General features: G+C 43.0%; 1 protein-coding gene across 2 annotated transcripts in view; it reads right to left on the bottom strand.

The window, feature by feature from the left end:
* The window catches only part of LOC129836399 (serine protease HTRA1A-like), a 40,958-nt gene extending 29,079 nt beyond the window's left edge, over positions 1-11,879 (bottom strand). The window contains exons 1-3 of one of the 2 annotated variants that reach the window (XM_055902505.1): positions 11,592-11,879; positions 1,470-1,569; positions 594-798 (exon numbers count right to left, since the gene is read on the bottom strand). In XM_055902505.1, the coding sequence (XP_055758480.1) occupies positions 594-797 (204 nt within the window). In that variant the 5' untranslated portion in view covers position 798; positions 1,470-1,569; positions 11,592-11,879. Of the gene's footprint in view, positions 1-593; positions 799-1,469; positions 1,570-10,323; positions 11,208-11,591 lie in introns of those variants that run through there. The other variant, XM_055902504.1, reaches the window with a different exon arrangement.
* Positions 11,880-19,395: the final 7,516 nt, after the last annotated feature.

The raw sequence follows: 19,395 nt of genomic DNA, 5'->3' as shown, positions 1-19,395 counted from the left end.
GATCCTCAAAAGGTTCTACAGCTGCACTACCGAGAGCATCCTGACCGGTTGCATCACCGCCTGGTATGGCAACAGCTCGGCATCTGACCGTAAAGCGCTACAAAGATTAGTGCAAACAGTCCAGTACATCACTGGGGCCAAGCTTCCTGCCATCCAGGACCTATATAATAAGCGGTGTCAGAGGAAAGCCCATAAAATTGTCAGACTCTCAAGTCACCCAAGTAATAGACTGTTTTCTCTGCTACCGCACGGTAAGCGGTACCGAAGCATCAAGTCTATGACTAAAAGACTCCACAACAGCTTCTACCCCCAAGCCATTAGACTGCTGAACAATTCATAAAAATCGCCACCAGACAATTTACATCGACAATAAATAATAAAACCTGAAACTTGATCTTTGTAACGGAATGCGTAGCACACAACACAAGCGAACTACCACAATTTTGCAACTGTTTCTAAGTGTAAACTTCTTCCCTATGTGTCCGTTTGTCTCCTATGTCAGTTATTCATGGGTTAAGTTGTTTGAATAAAGTCATTTGTACTAAATTCTGAACTGTTGAGCTATGTCTGTGACCTCTGGTGTCCCCTCTTACCGGTGAGTCGATCTTGAGGAGTGCGATGTCGGACTTCTCGTCCATGTCTTTGATATTGGCGTCGTAGGTGGCGCCACTCTTCAGCTCCACCTTTACTCGATGTTTATTGGCCACAACATGGGCGTTGGTCACAATCTGTCCATCCTCCGACACCACGAACCCTGAGCCACTGGATACTGCCACCTCCCGCTTGGAATACGTCATCCTGAGAGAGCGGGAGAGAGGGAGATAGATATGCAGAAAGGGAGAGAAAGAGAGAGAGATACATTTATAGAGATAAAGGGATGGGAGAAGGGGGATGGAGACATAAAGACAGGGAAAGAGGATGCAAGACAGAAGGAGAAGTACGTTAAAAGGGAGGGTTTTAACTTAAATGTTTTACCAACTAGTGTGGTCTCACATCCAGGTGGGTTGTAAAAGTAAACTCTGGTATGTGTCTACAGATATTCAAGGACGAACACATACACATACACACACAGCTGTGTTTACGTGAAATTTATGGACTTTTTGGAGTGTAAAATGTTTCACCATTAAAAATATTTTCCCTAACCCTAAACCTAACCCCAAAAAACTCTTACCCTAAACCTAACCCCAAAACCTTAAACCTAACCCTTCAAATTAAAATAGCATTTGAACAAATTCAGGACCTGAAAAAAGTTCTTGTTTTCCTACCTTTTCAGGACATTAAGGTGAAATGTTAGGACATTGGGGTCCTGATAATGTAGGAAAACAAGTACACACACACACACACACACACACACACACACACACACACACACACACACACACACACACACACACACACACACACACACACACACACACACACACACACACACACACACACACACACACACACACAGGTGCCGCTCTTACTTGCGATAGAGTTCAATGTGAACCACGGCTGGGGCGATCCTCTCCACCACGTCAGCGATAAAGTTGTATTTGTGTCTCAGACTGTTTGGGTTGTCCTGGGCTAGAAAAACATCAAGAGACAGGACGTTGGGATAAAAAATGAACTCAAAAACAAGCACAAACACAAATACAACGAAATGATGTAACAGCAATGCAAGAATAAGCCCAGTATATGAAACTGGTCTCAAAGAGAACTGGAAAAGATGACAGTCCGTTTGTGGCATAGACAGAGTCTTCCCCGTGCTTCTGTCTCTGTCTGTAAGTGCCTTTGATTCTTCCGTAAGAAGATAAGTCAGAAAATTTTGATGACTGACCATGTAATTACATCATACTGAGAAGGCATACAAGTATTTTTCCAGGCTGTGAATTACTGTAAGTCTTCTCTGAAGATTATCATAGACATTTTGCTTTTTAAAGACAAGATAATCATGTTTCATCTCCTTTATCTTTCCACACCCCTCAAGTAATTATGTTTAAAATAAAGAAAGCACCATAGCGGTTTTGTCATACAATCCTAAACCTTGCTGTAGTTTGTAAAGGTTGTTTATTTCAATTATATTACGTGGCAAAGAGGCGCCCATAAGCCTAGAAGATGAGTTGTGAAAAAAAGACTTCCTGCTTGAGGCACAGTTAAACCAACACAAGAGTAGAATGAGCACAGTCTTGGCGTACTGTATCCTACTTAATTATATGTTGAGAATACCCCATTTCTTTCCTGTGTAAGAAGGGAAATTCCATGATGGCATCCATATCCTCAGGATAGCTGTAATTTGCCCCAAGATATAGGGATAGTATGATGGCGTAAGTCCCCGGTTCAAATGTTTAAGATATGAGTGCATCGGTCCGCGGGCCTGCTCTGGTATCTAGACCTGAGATCAATCTGAAGTACCTAAGAGGTCATCTTTACCACTTGACCTCTTCATTGTTTAATGTTATGATGATACTTGGCCCGTCCTCTTGACACAGACAGACTGATTTGTTTCCACAGACACATCATTGCATTGGAAATGAAGGAGAATGGGTTTTGGCCAGTTGATGACGAAATCTTTCTTGCTGATTTGGGAAAATCACAAACCAGATGTAGTCAGTGTGTGCTCCTTCCATAGCAGTGCAGGTTAATGTTGCCAGTGTTGCCTTTTCTGTAGACCGTGACAGGATATTTCTTAATGAGACACTCTATCTGAGGAGCTGGGGCTCAGATCAGGTCAACGACTGCTGGAATGAAGTCGACCGCTAGACAAATAGAAAAGCATATGGACCAAGGATGAGAGCATCTACTTGAACCTCAACTCCCTCCAAAATCCTGAATATCATTGGAATGCCTTTGAAAAGGAGTTTTAATAACTATCAGTTTTTACTGTTCTGAAATGATGGAGGACATATGCATAAGCCTTACAGAAGTATATACATACAGTATGTTGAGTCGACCCGCATTTACTGTCTGCCATAAATTGACAGAGTAAAATAAAAAATACTTACAGAAATCCTACGCATGCACGCACGCACTCGCGTGTGCACACACACACACACACAGTTAAACCGAGATAATGGCTTTTTGATTGAAGTGTTCTGACCCCATGCAGGCATGCTTCACTACAGACTGAGAGAGAGGAGAGAGAGGGGGACCAGGGGAGACGCTCTTAAACAGCTATACAAGCTATACATAGGTTAGGGTGTTCAAGAATCAGGCTTCAGGTCTCATTTTGAATTGAACAATGTCATATTGATGAAATAAATCAAAACTCCAATTCTACAGAGGCAAAGCAAAGCCTATCCTATCAGGGTGTAGATGTAGCCTGTCTATTGTGGCTCCCTGAAAGGTAGTCCTTGTTGTCCTATCAGTTACCTTCTTCTGGCCTGGCTGTCTGGCTGTGCTCCTGTAGCCCTCAACTTCACCTCCTCAGAGGTGGGGGAACCAGACGAAAGAGTGGAGGAGGATGGTGGAGTGGAGGAGTTCTGTAGTGCCACATTTTCTCTCGACTTGTCTCGTTACGTCTATGCAACATGTAGCAACACACAAAACCACTCATAAGCTCATACGGCAGGTAGCTCAGCGGTTAAGAGCGTTGGGACTGTAGGCTAACTGTAAGGTTGCTGGTTCGACTCCCCGAGCTGACTAGGTGAAAAATCTGGCGATGTGCCCTTGAGCAAGGCACGTAACCCTAATTGCTCCTGTATGTCACTCTGGATAAGGGCATCTACTAAATGACTCAAATGTAAAAATATAATGAAACAATGTGCTTGTCATGCTGTCCATGGGCCAGCTCAGTAACCTCCTGTCAAAGAGACATTCCACCCCTGACATTCCATCCCTCTATTAGACACACTGTGTCCATCTCCCTATAATTCCCATATGTCTGCTATACAAACTCACTGACCTCTCCAGGAAAAGAAACCTGATTCTTGTATCAAGCACTCTCCAACACACACCGGTCTGCCTGCCTGTCCACACTGTTGCTGCTTTATGAGTTTTTCCATAAGGAAGCTGCTCTTCCTTTCCCCCATCCTACAGGCAAAGGGATTGGGTTGCAGTGTCAGTGGGGTTGTATTCCCTCTGCGGTATCACTGTAGTCCAGGTCCCTTGCTGCAAGGCTGTGGTGCAGCAAATGCATTGGCTCCACTGAATACACACTCACTAAGTCTTTGAAAGGGTCCCTAAGTCACATGAAACATATTCCGTGAGCTGTGCGAACATACACAGAAAAGCCCAATCCCAATTCAATCCCTAGACCATTGTTTCGTGATAACCCTGCTGGTGAATTTAAAGTGCCAAGAGAGAAAGTGTGAAGGGGAGAGGTAGAGAGGGAGAGAGAAAGAAAGAAAAAAGGAAAGAAAGAAAACCGAGCGCTGAAAGGAAGAGTGGCAAGTGAGAGGCAGAGACGAGAAGGCTGGGAGAAAATACGTGTACGATCAGCATACTGTACATGATCCACCAAGCATAATCACAGACAATTTTCATTCTCTAACTGTACACCAACACAGCTTGCCAATGTAAAGCTAGCAAGCCCCAATCACTCACCAGAGCTATGCATTATGTTGCTGTTCCTTTGGGTGTGAATTGAAATTAAATGCATGAAAAGGTTGTTCTCAGCATCCTAAAGTCAACATGTTTATTCTCTTACCTCTTGTAAAATATCAATACATCTCAAACGTGTTTCTGCAGGCCATATATGCCATTCTGTGACTAAATGAGTTATTTAAGAAAACACACAACGGGCCCACTGGACAGCAACATTTGACCTAAATCGTGTGCCAGCTCAAACAACTTACATAATCGACAACTTCAGAAAACAGATTCAAATGACATCATGCACCAATGTAATTTAATGTGTTTGCTTTAAGAGAGGCCATTGAGGCCAGTGGTCCGGAGTCTCTCTTTACTTGGCCAGGGGCCTTCATGTAGCTTGGCTCAGAGCTGCACTCTGTTTTCTTAGGCTGTCTGGAGCTGGAGAGGAGCTGGATCAAGTGTTTGCATCCCAAATGTTTGCAAAATCACTGAGGAGACACTCTCTGACATAACTTTGGCATGCCTTGTGTGTCCTTGTGTTGGAAAAGGTAAACATATGGAGACATTAAAAATAAATAGTCTACTGTCATACACATACTGTACATTATGTGCCTGCACACGTACATTAACTGTCTGACAATGAATAATCTAGAACCCAAAAGGGTTCTTCAGCTGTCCCCATAGGAGAACCCTTTGAATAACCCTTTTGGGTTCCAAGTAGAACCTTTTCCACGGAGGGTTCTACTTTGAACCAAAAAGGGTTCTATCTGAAACCAAAAAGGGTTCTCCTATGGGGACAGCCGAAGAACCCTTTTGAACCCTTGTGGTCCAACTAAGAACTAAACACATGGGGCCCAATTCCGACTTAGGAAATTACGCCTTTCCTACGCACTCCTTTCCTACTTACTTCTCAGTAGTTGGAATTCAGACTAACATGAAGATGTGTAAAGGGCTTTGCAGGCGTGATTCCATTCCGCTCGCTGAATAAATGTAATTCAATCGCTGAAAACCCTCCCACTCGCTGGACAACAGATTTTCATTCAATACGGTTTTCACTACATTTATCTTAAGTCATCCCTTTAAATACAGTGTACCTTTTTAATTGGAATTTTGTCGACAGATTTAATAGAATATATAGAGAGAACAGGTTCAGAATATTAGCAATCAATGAAAGAAAGCCATCTACAGTATATGCATATGTCTTTGTTTCAGCACCAATTGGTAGCTTTAAAAATACTCTGATCTTGTAGATGGGGTTAGGAAAGTATTTATGAATCATAAAAAACAGGTTTGGAGAGCCTTTAGCATGAAAGAAAAAAAACATTGTTTTGATCCATTCTGAAAATATCGGACCAAGGTGCAGCGTGGTAGGCGTACATCAAAGATTTATTAACACCAAAAAACAAGAAAGATAAACGACACGTAAAGTTTTGTAGCGCTAACACAGCAACTATACAAAAACAAGATCCCACAAACTAAGGTGGGAAAAAGGCTGCCTAAGTATGATCCCCAATCAGAGACAACGATAGACAGCTGCCTCTGATTGGGAACCATACCAGGCCAAACAAAGAAATAGGAAAACTAGATTGCCCACCCTAGTCACACCCTGACCTAACCAAATAGAGAATAAAAAGGCTCTCTAAGGTCAGGGCGTGACACATTCAGTTCTTTAACCCACAGTAATGTTGGAAGATTAGTGTACATAGAATTATAATAGGGAGAACAGAGGAAGCAAATTAAGGTAAACTAAACAATGGAATTATATGGAATGATAATGTAGGCTAAACCAACTGAAGGGAACTAAAAGTACATTGGCAGTTGAATATGTGTTGATATTAAGCCTACTGACGGACGATACTGATAGAGGCTAATATTTAACATGATAGAAATAGGAAATAGAGAAAGTCGGAGTAACTCATTATTAAAAGATTTGAGAGTGCCCATCCCTGCAAGTTAAAAGGTTGTACAATTTAAATTCTGCATAATGGCAGAGCATTTCATAAACTTTACTGTGGGAAAGTTGATATGTGAATATGCTTCAGTTTGCTCTCATATGACTGGTTTCACACTAAGATTGAATCATACTACACCGGCTTCGACACTCGTCGGATGTGGCAGGGCTTGCAAACTATTACAGAATACAACGAGAAGCAGCGAGCTGCTCAGTGACACGAGCCTACCAGGCGAGCTAAATCACTTCTATGCTCGCTTCGAGGCAAGCAACACTGAGGCATGCATGAGAGCATCAGCTGTTCCGGACGACTGTGTGAACACACTCTCCATAGCCGACGTAAGACCTTTAAACAGGTCAACATACAAGGGCATGACAAAGCCTATTCCCCCTCAGTAAACTAAAAAGATTTGGCATGGGTCCTAAAATCCTCAAAAGGTTCTACGGCTGCAACATCGAGAGCATCCTGACCAGTTGCATCACTGCCTGGTACGACAATTGTTCGGCCTCTGACCGCAAGGCAATTCAGAGGGTAGTGCGTACGGCCAAGTACATCACTGGGGCAAAGCTGCCTGCCATCCAGGACCTCTACACCAGGCGGTGTCAGAGGAAGGCCCTAAAATTTGTCAAAGACCCCAGCCACTGCAATCATAGACTGTTCTCTCTACTACCGCATGGCAAGTGGTACTGGAGTACCAAGTCTAGGACAAAAAGGCTTCTCAACAGTTTTTACCCCCAAGCCATAAGACTCCTGAACAGGTAACCAAATGGTTACCCGGACTATTTGCATTGTGTGCCCCCCCCAACCCCTCTTTTACACTGCTGCTACTCTCTGTTTATCATATATGCATAGTCACTTTAACTATACATTCATGTACATACTACCTCAATTGGCCCGACCAATCAGTGCTCTTGCACATTGGCTAACCGGGCTATCTGCATTGTGTCCCACCAGCCGCCAACCCCTCTTTTTATACTACTGCTACTCTCTGTTCATCATATATGCATAGTCATTTAACCATACCTACATGTACATACTACCCCAATAAGCCTGACTAACCGGTGTCTGTATATAGCCTTGCTACTGTTATTTTCAAATGTAATTTTACTGTTGTTTTATTTCTTTGCTTACCTACACACACACACACACACACACACACACACACACACACACACACACACACACACACACACACACACACACACACACACACACACACACACACACACACACACACACACACACCTTTTTTTCCGCACTATTGGTTAGAGCCTGTAAGTAAGCATTTCACTGTAAGGTCTACACCTGTCGTATTCGACGCGCATGACAAATAAACTTAGATTTGATTTGATTTGACATTTGACTCCAGCAATTCTAAGTTCAAATTTATCTGAAACAAGTGTCAATCAGATTAGTCATTGACCTAGCTCTTATCAAGTTCTTATCAAGTTGCATGGAGAATGTTATTATTTATATCAGGAAAAAAAGAAAGTAGATGCTTTTTCCACTTGGAACCGGTAGGTTCGCTAGACCTTATTCATGGTTTCCTCGAGTGTAAAGGTGGTGGAATTAAGTCGAGGTCAGAATACAGCATATTTGTAGACATACCTCCGCCTCACCTTCATTTAGTCTAAACTACATGACCAGGAGTATGTGGACACCTGCTCGTCAAACATATCATTCCAAAATCATGGGCATTAATATGGAGTTGGTCCCCCCCTTTGCCTCTATAACAGCCTCCACTCTTCTGTGGCCTTCCACTAGATGTTGGAACATTGCTGCAGGGACTTGCTTCCATTCAGCCAAAAGAATATTAGTGATGTTAGGCAATTAGGGCTGGCTCGTAGTTGGTGTTCCAATTCATCCCAAATGTGTTCTATGTGGTTGAGGTCAGGGCTCTGTGCAGGCCAGTCAAGTTCTTCCACACCGATCTCGACAAACCATTTCTGTATGGACCTCGCTTCCTGCACGGGGGCATTGTCATGTTGAAACAGGAAAGGACCTTCCAAAAACTGTTGTCACAAAGTTGGAAGCACAGCATCGTCTAGAATGTCATTGTATGATGTAGCATTAAGATTTCCCTTCACTGGCACTAAGGAGCCTAGCCCGAACCATAAAAAACAGCCCCAGACCATTATTCCTCCTCCACCAAACTTTACAGTTGGCACTATGCATTGGGGCAGGTAACGTTCACCTTGCATCCGCCAAACCCAGATTTGTCTGTTGGACTGCCAGATAGTGAAGTATGATTCATCACTCCAGAGAATACGTTTCCACTGCTATAGAGTCCAATGGCGGTGAGCTTTACACCACTCCAGCCGACACTTGGCATTGCGCATGGTGATCTTAGGCTTGTGTGCGGCTGCTCGGCCAAGGAAACCCATTTCATGAAGGTCCTGACGAACAGTTATTGTGCTGATGTTGCTTCCAGAGACACTTTGGAACTCGGTAGTGAGTGTTGCAACCGAGGACAGACAATTATTTCACGCCACACGCTTCAGCACTCGGCTGTCCCGTTCTGTGAGCTTGTGTGGCCTGCCAATTCGCAGCTGAGCCGTTGATGCTCCTAGATGTTTCCACTTCACAATAACAGCACTTACAGTTGACCGGGGCAGTTCTAGAAGGCCAGAAATTTGACGAACTGACTTGTTGGAAAGGTGGGATCCTGTGACGGTGCAATGTTGAAAATCACTGAGCTCTTCAGTAAGGCCATTCTTCTGTCAATGTTTGTCTATGGAGATCGCATGGCTGTGTGCTCGATTTTATACACCTGTCAGCAATGGGTGTGGCTGAAATAGCCAAATCCACTAATTTGAAGGGGTGTCCACATACATTAAATATATAAAAGTATCTCTACCCACAATGAATAGCAGGTGAATAGCACACTAGAAAGGGAATTCCATTCCATTTCGGGTCAGAATCGGGCCCTTGGAGCACATAAAACACACAAACACAGTTAAAGATCAATGGCTCATCTCTCTACCACCTGTAGGTGAGTTGTGAGTGTGAAGGTTGTCTTTGTACCATCCTCAGTGTCATTCACATTTCAGAACAGAATTCACTATGCTATGACACAATGCACTTGCATTTAGAAAGTTGAGGGAAATAGAAACCGCTTAAAAGGCTGCCACAAATCTATTAATGTTATGATATTTCATAAGGAAAAAAAATGTCTGGGATGGATAGATGGTCTGGTTTATGTTGTGCCCCACTGACTCTGATAACAAGTGTCTCCGTTTGCAGGTCAGCTGCACTGGCTGAAACTGAGTCCAAACAATTAAATAATACATTATCCATGGTGAAGTCAGCAACAATGACCTATTGCATTAATTATGCTACTTTAGATAAATTAATTTGGAGGGTTATTCCCATGTGACTGTACGCATACCAGAGCTAATCCATACGTTAATAACAAGTTAATAGAATTAGTGACTTAGTTCAAACAAGCAAAACTAAGCAAGGATTACTGCTTTTCATGAGTGAATGAAGAAAACCAAAAACCAACGCATTTCAATGGTAGCCTTTGTTTTACTGTCAAAGGACACGATGTTTGTGCGCGTGGGATACATAATCAGCCGCCATATCTGGATGTTGTTGCCCACCAGACTGTCACACACTGATTCCTTTCTGGTGAGAATTCATGACTCTAAGCATCATCAAGGCTAAATCTGATTTGATATAGATTGGATTTTCGCGTAAATCTTCCATTGAATGGAAAAATTATGCATAATCGAGTTATGCTCACTGATTTAAAGTTAGGAAACCACCAGAAATAATGAATATGAAATACACACAAACAGCACATTCAAGACGGTGAAATGGGAATTGTATGTATAATATTCTTCAAAGCCTTTACCTTTCCCACAAGCTCCCCGTTGAATGAACAGAACAGGTGGCTGCTGAAGTTTCAGTGCCCGGTTGCTGACTCTCTTAAGCTCGCAGATGTTACGGTAGGATACACCGTCGCTACCACATACAGGGTCCGTAGTTTTGCAGGCGCAAACGCCGCTCTTCCCTCTTCTTCTGACGGTGGCAGAGTACCCCACTCCGCCGGACACCGAACACTCCAACCCCTCTCCGCACACCGGGTCTCCAAGCTTTCCATTGCCGCCGCACGCTTCGCCGTCTCCAGAGGCACACACGGGGCAACAGTTGCAGTGGTCCAGGACTTGTCCTGCTAAGCACTCCGCTGGCATACGGGGACACATCGCCTTGTGACAACGACTGGGACAGCTGATAACGTACCTATTGGAGATCTGTGCTTCAGCAAGTAGGGATGCCAAGCAAACCGTTACGCACAATATTGACCAAAACATGGTGGTTTACTGTGAAACACAGTTTCAAAATATGGGAAAGTAAACAAAAAGTGTCCGGGCTTCTCTAAACTTGCAGTACTTTGGTACATGTGAGCTGAGGAGTGTAAAGCAGAGCAGTTGATGTAAGGGATTAAGAGAAGCTCCACTTCCACTGTGCACCAATAAGCAACTGAGTTTTTTAGCTGGCACTGCATTTATATAAAAGCCTACTCAATTCCACATGGCCCGGCACACTTTCTATGCAATAACAATACGCATGTCTATGGTTGGTGTGTGTGTCACGTGCTAAAGGGAAGCGCTTTGGTATGTATTCATACATTTTTTCATTAGGCCTATTTGAATGAATTCTATTTTGAAATAGAAGAAACTTAGAATATGCTACACATTTGGAATAGGCCTATCATGGATCAAAATGTGATTTTATGGGAAGCCATTACATGTTTTATAAAAAACAATGCAACTGCATTTGCATCTTAAGCTGAATAAATCACAATTAAAAAATATCTCTGAATTGAAAAAGTTGTTAATGACACAAAAAGCAAACACTTTCTTCAGACCAGGTAGTGACTACTCTTTTCAACCTAGTCTGAGAGCATTTCGTATTATTCTGTACGTAAATCCGTGACCCTTCATTTAGAATGATATGATATGCATTAATTTGAGGATGTCCATCACCCATTTCGTATTATATGTTACGAATTAGACTCGAATTTGCAACCTATGGGACATATGGGACTTGACTCCAATTTCATTCAGATTATTAAAATACTATATACCAATACCTCGCCATAGTAATAACAGGCAATACCTGCTCTGTTCCTTTGAGAATCCTTCGAAGTAGCAGGTAACGTGATCTCATCTCACCTTCGCTACTTTTATTGTCGATGGCACAAATCAAAAGAAATTAGACCAATATCTCTCAATTATACGGATGACGTCAACTCATTATACACCGACAATATCTTACTTTATCTAGACAATGTACTGCAATCCCTCCTTAAATCTTTAAAGATCATGGACAAATTCAACTCCATTTCAAGTTGTAAAATAAATCTAACCAAATCTGCCCTACTGCCTCTCAAGACCCGGATGAGGACTCCATCTCTACTTATGAAATCCCAATCGTTTCCCATTTGACATATCTGGAAATAGATATACAGTATTTCCTTCCTTCCTAAAATCATTGGCAGAAACTTTAACAGAACACTCAAATCAATTCAATATCCCAGTTGCTTTAACTGGCAGAATATCTATTGTAAAAATGAATATACTGCCACGGTTGAATTTCTGTAGCTCAATGCTTCCCTTGTCTCCCCCTTCTGGCTATTGGGATAAAAACCATAGTGCCGTTTTAAAATGTATATGACAAGGTAAGTGATTCCAGATAAAATGAACAAACTTGCAAAGAGGGAAAGACGTAGGACTATCCATACCAAACTTAAAATTGTATTTCCAGGCACTAGCATTTAGTCCACCCCCTGGCTGAGTATAGAGATACATATGGTGTCTCCTATTGCCCTGGAAGAGGTGGTCTTCGCTGATATACCTTAAACAATGTAACTACGCTTTGATCCTATTATTGCTCACACAATTTCTATTTGGCGCAAAATTGAAAAGCAATGTACAGGTAATTTGGAATCAAAATGGCATGCCCATACTCCAAAATGTCACTATAACGCCTTGAGATCTGGGGGGCGACCTTTTGCATCAACCCAAAGGTCGAAATGTTGAATCCTTCTCTTGCCAATATCATGGACAGTAATGGTTTGAGAACATTCCAAGATTTGAAAGACACTTACACTTATTTACAACTTAGGTCAGCTATGCTGGCCAATAGAGCACCTTGGGAAATCCAACTACCGAACCATCCAATGATGGGATTTAGAAATAAATTATCTGGGCTCCCGAAAGGACTGATCTCTATAATACACTGAACAAAAATATAAACACAACATTTAAAGTGTTGGTCCCATGTTTCATGAGATGAAATAAAAGATCCCAGAAATGTTCCATATGCACAAAAAGCTTGTTTTTCCTCTCATATTTTGTGCTCAAATTTGTTTACATCCCTGTTTAGTGAGCATTCATCCTTTACCAAGATAATCTATGCACCTGACAGGTGTGGCATATCAAGAAGCTGATTAAACAGCATGATCATTACACAGATACACCATGTGCAGGAGACAAATAAAGGCCACTCTAAAATGTTTAGTTTTGTCACACAACACAATGCCACAGATGTCTCAAGTTTTGAGGGAGTGTGCCATTGGCATTCTGACTGCAGGAATGTCCACCAGAGCTGTTGCCAGATAATTGAATGTTAATTTCTCTACCATAAGCTGCCTCCAATGTCGTTTTATAGAATTTGGCAATACGTCCAGTTGGCCTTACAACCACAGACTACGTGTAACCACGCCAGTCCAGGACCTCCACATGTTGCATGTTGCGTTTATACTTTTGGAAAGTTGATATTCTGAGCAAGCCATGAAAAAAGTACTTGATCAGAATATGGAATAATATGACCTTGGCATCCCGTAGTCCGAACCATCAACATAAACATTTAAAGTTTGTTCACAGACTCTATTTATACGAAGGACATGTTTTACGATGAAATTGGCCCCAACGTCCAACTATTCACCGCGTCTCCTAAATCAGGTAGGCACATTCCTCCATATGATGCGGGAGTGCCCTGCAGTTAAATGCGGCTGGTGACAAATTACAAAATAAATATTCAATGCTTTGCATATATTATGTTACTTAACAATGATACTTTAGCTCTTTAAATATCTCAAACAATCAGAGATGATTACTGCTGGCATGCAGCACAGCCACAAAAATGATGTTGGCTCTTAGAGGGCAATCACCTCACTCTCTCCCAATTCGCCAGTGAATACAGGTACTGTTAGAAGTTATAACGTTAGAATTATCGACAGCGAGAATGAATGGTGCTAGTGAAGGAACAATTGAGGCCTGGACGAATATACTTGACTCTGTAAAGAATAATCTCAGCTAAAGCCCAACACATACATCACATACCAAAAAAATATACAGTATACACTGAGTGTACAAAACGTTATGAACACCTGCTCTTTTCATGGCATAGACTCATCAGGTGAAAGCTATGATCCCTTATTGATGTCAACTGTTAGACTCTGTATGTATTTCTTACATTTTTTATTTTAAAGTGGCAGCCTACAGGTCCATGTTTTATAAACTTATCATTTGAAGTGGATAATGTACCTGTAACCCCCCCCCCCCCCCCCCCCAACAAAAAATAACAACTACAAATGTGGTCCCTAAAACATTTCCCTTTATATTATATCTCTAAACATTTAAATGTAGCTGTTTAGATAATCCATTCACGTATGTGTGTGCCATCATAACATTGCTCATGATGAACTAATATGATAATTCCCCAATCAATAGGAAGCTATACATATAGACTGCCTGCATTTAAAGAAATCACAGGAGAGGTCATGAAGCATGTATAATTCTGGATTCTGGATTTACAGCCCAAAACATGCTGTTTTTTACTGTTCCCTATATGACTTAGTCACTCTTGGCAACTTACTCAACTCAGAAAAATAACAGAGAGGGAGGGTGTGAGGCGTTCTAGGATTGCTGTGGGTTATAAGCCATTTATAAAATAATTAGTTAACTCAATCTTATTTTTAAAAGTACACAGTTTGCCCATTCATTAATAATTTCATGTGCGGTCAGAAACGAATCAATCAACAGAAAACAATATTTGAGGGAACTTGGGTGATGATGAATCATTACCAATTTTGTAAGCAAAGCTAACATTCAAAGCTTTTTCATTCAACCAACATTGTTCATAAGATCATTAGCAAACTTCTTTTTGTGGTATTCTAACAGAAAGCTTAAACTGTTTTCTGAAGTTGTACAAATTAAAGACTAAACAAATTGCTCTTATTAGAAGAAATATAGGCCAATTTCTAGCATGAAAAGCATGCAAGTTATAGCTAGTGGCTTATATATTGTAGTGTAGCGAACAACAAATCTCTGTCAAGTTGGATGCCTGTGGTGGGCTGTAAAAGATCCAGTAAACAGTGGACCAATGACTCATTGCCATAAACTATGATTGGTTATGGGCCAGGGATATTTTAATGACTATGGTTTAATGAGGTGGTTGGACCAATACTCAGGGCCCAGGCATTGAGATGGAGGTTGCCTAAGGCCCCTTGTGGTGCTATGGGGTTTGTCTAACATGCTCCTCCCATAACCAAAGGGGTACTTAGTGAGGAAAGCACAGGGATGGAGAGGGTCCTGTTTTCATAATGGTTTTCACTTTGTCTTGCATTGAAAGGGTGGGGGTATGTGGAACAAAAGTGACAGTGACAAAAGTTCATGAGGTTTGGTGTTATTAACACTCTTCCCATTTGAATGTGTAGCTTTGGAGGACAATGGCATGTTGTGAAAATGACATGGCAACCTTTAAGGTCAACATCAACCCATTAAAACATATTCAGATGAAAACAACATGCATTAGGTTACACCCTGATAAGTTAAAGAACACGAGATCTGTCTTGTTGATGTGAGCTGTATGATTCCGAATGAGCAAATGCAGAGGTCTCTCTAGGGCCAAACTGCCACTATATTAGTCAAATCCAATTTTATTGTTCACATGCACATATTTAGCAGATGTTATAATCTAAAAGTAAAATAAATATATAAATATTAGGACGAGTAATGTCGGAGGTGCATTGACTAAAATACAGTAGAATAGAATAGTGTATATATATGAGATGAGTAAAGCAGTATGTAAACATTATTTAAGTGACTAGTGTTCCATTATTAAAGTGGTCAGTGATTCCAAGTCTATGTATATAGAGCAGTAGCCTCTAAGGTGCAGGGTTGCGTAACCGGGTGGGAGCCGGCTAGTGATGGCTATTTCATAGTCTGATGGCCTTGAGATAGAAGCTGTTTTTCAGTCTCTCAGGCCCCGCTTTGATGCACTTGTACTGACCTCACCTTCTGGATGATAGCGGGGTGAACAGGCCGTGGCTCGGGTGGTTGATGTCCTTGATAATCTTTTTGGCCTTCCTGTGACATCGGGTGCTGTGGGTGTCCTGGAGGGCAGGCAGTGTGCCCACGGTGATGCTTTGGGCAGACCGTACCACCCTCTGGAGAGCCCTGTGTTTACGGGCGGTGCAGTTGCCGTACCAGGCAGTGATACAGCTCGACAGGATGCTCTCAATTGTGCATCTGTAAAAGTTTCTGAGGGTCTTAGGGGCCAAGCCACATTTATTCAGCCTCCTGAAGTTGAAGAGACGCTGTTGCGCCTTCACCACACTGTCTGTGTGGGTGGACCATTTCAGATCGTTAGTGATGTGTACGCCGAGGAACTTGAAGCTTTCTACCTTCTCTACTGCGGTCGTCGATGTGGATAGGGGCAGGCTCCCTCTGCTGTTACCTGAAGTCCACGATCAGCTCCTTCGTTTTGTTGAGGTTGAGGTTATTTTCCTGGCACCACTCCTCCAGGGCCATTACCTCTTCCCTGTAGGCTTTCTCGTCATTGTTGGTAATCAGGCATACTACTGTTGTGTCGTCTGCAAACTTGAGTTGGAGGTGTGCGTGGCCACGCAGTCATGGGTGAACAGGGAGTACAGGACGGGGCTGAGCAAACACCTTTGTGGGGCCTCTGTGTTGAGGATCAGCGAAGTGGAGGTGTTGTTTCCTAACTTCACCACTTGAGGGCGGCATGTCAGGAAGTACAGGACCCAGTTGCACAGGGCGGGGTTCAGACCAAGGGCCCCAAGTTTAATGAGCTTGGAGGGTACTATAGTGTTGAAGACTGAGCTATAGTCAATGAACAGCATTCTTACATAGGTATTCCTTTTGTCCAGATGGGATAGTGTGCAGTGCAATGTCGATTGCATCGTCTGTGGATCTATTGGCGCGGTAAGCAAATTGAAGTGGGTCATGGGTGTCAGGTAAGGTAGAGGTGATATGATCCTTAACTACCCTCTCAAAGCACTTCATGATGACAGAAGTGAGTGCTATGGGGCGATAGTCATTTAGTTCCGTTACCTTTGCTTTCTTGGGTACCGGAACAATGGTGGACATCTTGAAGCAAGTGGGGACACCAGAATGGGATACGGAGAGATTGAAAATGTCCATAAACACTCCAGCCAGCTAGTCTGCGCATGCTCTGAGGACGCGGCTAGAGATGCTGTCTGGGCCGTCAAACTTGCGAGGGTTAACACGCTTAAATGTCTTACTCACGTCAGCCACGGAGAACGAGAGCCCACAGTCCTTGGGAGCGGGCCACATCGGTGGCACTGTGTTATCTTCAAAGCGGGTGAAGGCGTTTAGCTTGTCTGGGAGCAAGATGTTGGTGTTTTTTCCCCTTTGTTATCCGTGAATTGTTGTCCCTGCCAACAGTGGCGATTTTAGTATGTAAATCTTGGTGGGGGAAAAAATAAAATATGTGGCATGCAAGGCCACAACACAACACTAAACAATACATTATTGCACTATAATGGTGGCAAACAGTGCACACAAACTGTAAAGCTGTCCCAACAGCAGTCCCAACACCTTACCACTGCTACACCTGGCTCTCAGCAGAGTCTTGTCTGGCAGCGAAACAGTTCATTCATCCTCATTTATTGCCTTTTAAAAAAACATAGCTGATTTGGCTGACTTGCTTAAACAAATGTGGTTTCTACTGACAATTGAGAGGTACAAACTATGGCATACGGGGACAACAAGCGGATAAGAGGCAATCGGTAATTTCGATTAAGACATTAATGAGCAAGTTAGGACAGACGTAGTCAATATAACTATTTGTTCAGCACTTTTGAAATGCACAGAGACAGAATTCAGAACATGGGTGTTCTCCCTGTACACCAAGTCAGAACCATAGGATAAATAAAGGGGGCATATAAGCAGACAACGAAAGCTCTTACAATATTTGATGAATACATTTCTCTAAAACAGGTTACAGGCTACATGTACACCACCAAGTCAGAACAGCAGGCAAAATTAGCCTTTAATGCAGGGAAACTTAAATCAGTTCTACCAAATCTCTATAAACATGTTAAATGTGCAACCAGAGGGAAAAAAATTCTAGATCACCTGTACTCCACACACAGAGATGCATACAGAGCTCTCCCTCGCCCTCAATTTGGTAAATCCGACCACAACTCTATCCTCCTGATTCCTGCTTACAAGCAAAAATTAAAGCAGGAAGCACCAGTGACTCGGTCTATAAAAGAAATGGTCAGATGAAGCAGATGCTAAACTACAGGACTGTTTTACTATCACAGACTGGAACATGTTCTGAGATTCCTCCGATGGCATTGAGGAATACACCACATCAGTCACTGGCTTTATCAATAAGTGCATTGAGGACGTCGTCCCCACAGTGACTGTACGTACATACCCAAACCAGAAGCCATGGATTACAGGCAACATTCGCACTGAGCTAAAGGGTAGAGCTGCCGCTTTCAAGGTGCGGGACTCTAACCTGGAAGCTTACAAGAAATCCTGCTATGCCCTGCGACAAACCATCAAACAGGCAAAGCGTCAATACAGGGCTAAGATTGAATCATACTACACCGGCTCCGACGCTCGTCGGATGTGGCAGGGATTGCAAACTATTACAGACTACAAAGGGCAGCACAGCCGCGAGCTGCCCAGTGACACGAGCCTACCAGACGAGCTAAATCACTTCTATGCTCGCTTCGAGGCGAGCAACACTGAGGCATGCATGAGAGCATCAGCTGTTCCGGACGACTGTGTGATCACGCTCTCCGTAGCCGACGTGAGTAAGACCTTTAAACATTTGCATACCGCTCAAACAGATCCACAGATGATGCAATCTCTATTGCACTCCACACTGCCCTTTCCCACCTGGACAAAAGGAACACCTATGTGAGAATGCTATTCATTGACTACAGCTCAGCGTTCAACACCATAGTACCCTCAAAGCTGATCACTAAGCTAAGGAACCTGGGACTAAACACCTCCCTCTGCAACTGGATCCTGGACTTCCTGACGGGCCGCCCCCAGGTGGTGAGGGTAGGTAGCAACACATCTGCCACGCTGATCCTCAACACTGGAGCTCACCGACAACAACGAGACAGCCTATAGGGAGGAGGTCAGAGACCTGGCCGGGTGGTGCCAGAATAACAACCTATCCCTCAACGTAACCAAGACTAAGGAGATGATTGTGGATTACAGGAAAAGGAGCAACGAACATGCCCCCATTCTCATTGACGGGGCTGTAGTGGAGCAGGTTGAGAGCTTCAAATTCCTTGGTGTCCACATCAACAACAAACTAGAATGGTCCAAACACGCCAAGACAGTCGCGAAGAGGGCACAACAAAGCCTATTCCCCCTCAGGAAACTAAAAAGATTTGGCATGGGTCCTGAGATCCTCAAAAGGTTCGACAGCTGCAACATCGCGAGCATCCTGACCGGTTGCATCACTGCCTGGTACGGCAATTGCTCGGCCTCCGACCGCAAGGCACTTCAGAGGGTAGTGCGTATGGCCCAGTACATCACTGGGGCAAAGCTGCCTGCCATCCAGGACCTCTACACCAGGCGGTGTCAGAGGAAGGCCCTGAAAATTGTCAAAGACCCCAGCC

The sequence above is a fragment of the Salvelinus fontinalis genome, chromosome 37 (assembly GCF_029448725.1).
Source record: "Salvelinus fontinalis isolate EN_2023a chromosome 37, ASM2944872v1, whole genome shotgun sequence".
In the NCBI taxonomy this organism is placed as follows: Eukaryota; Metazoa; Chordata; class Actinopteri; order Salmoniformes; family Salmonidae; genus Salvelinus; species Salvelinus fontinalis.
This window is presented reverse-complemented; position numbering and strand designations above follow the sequence as displayed.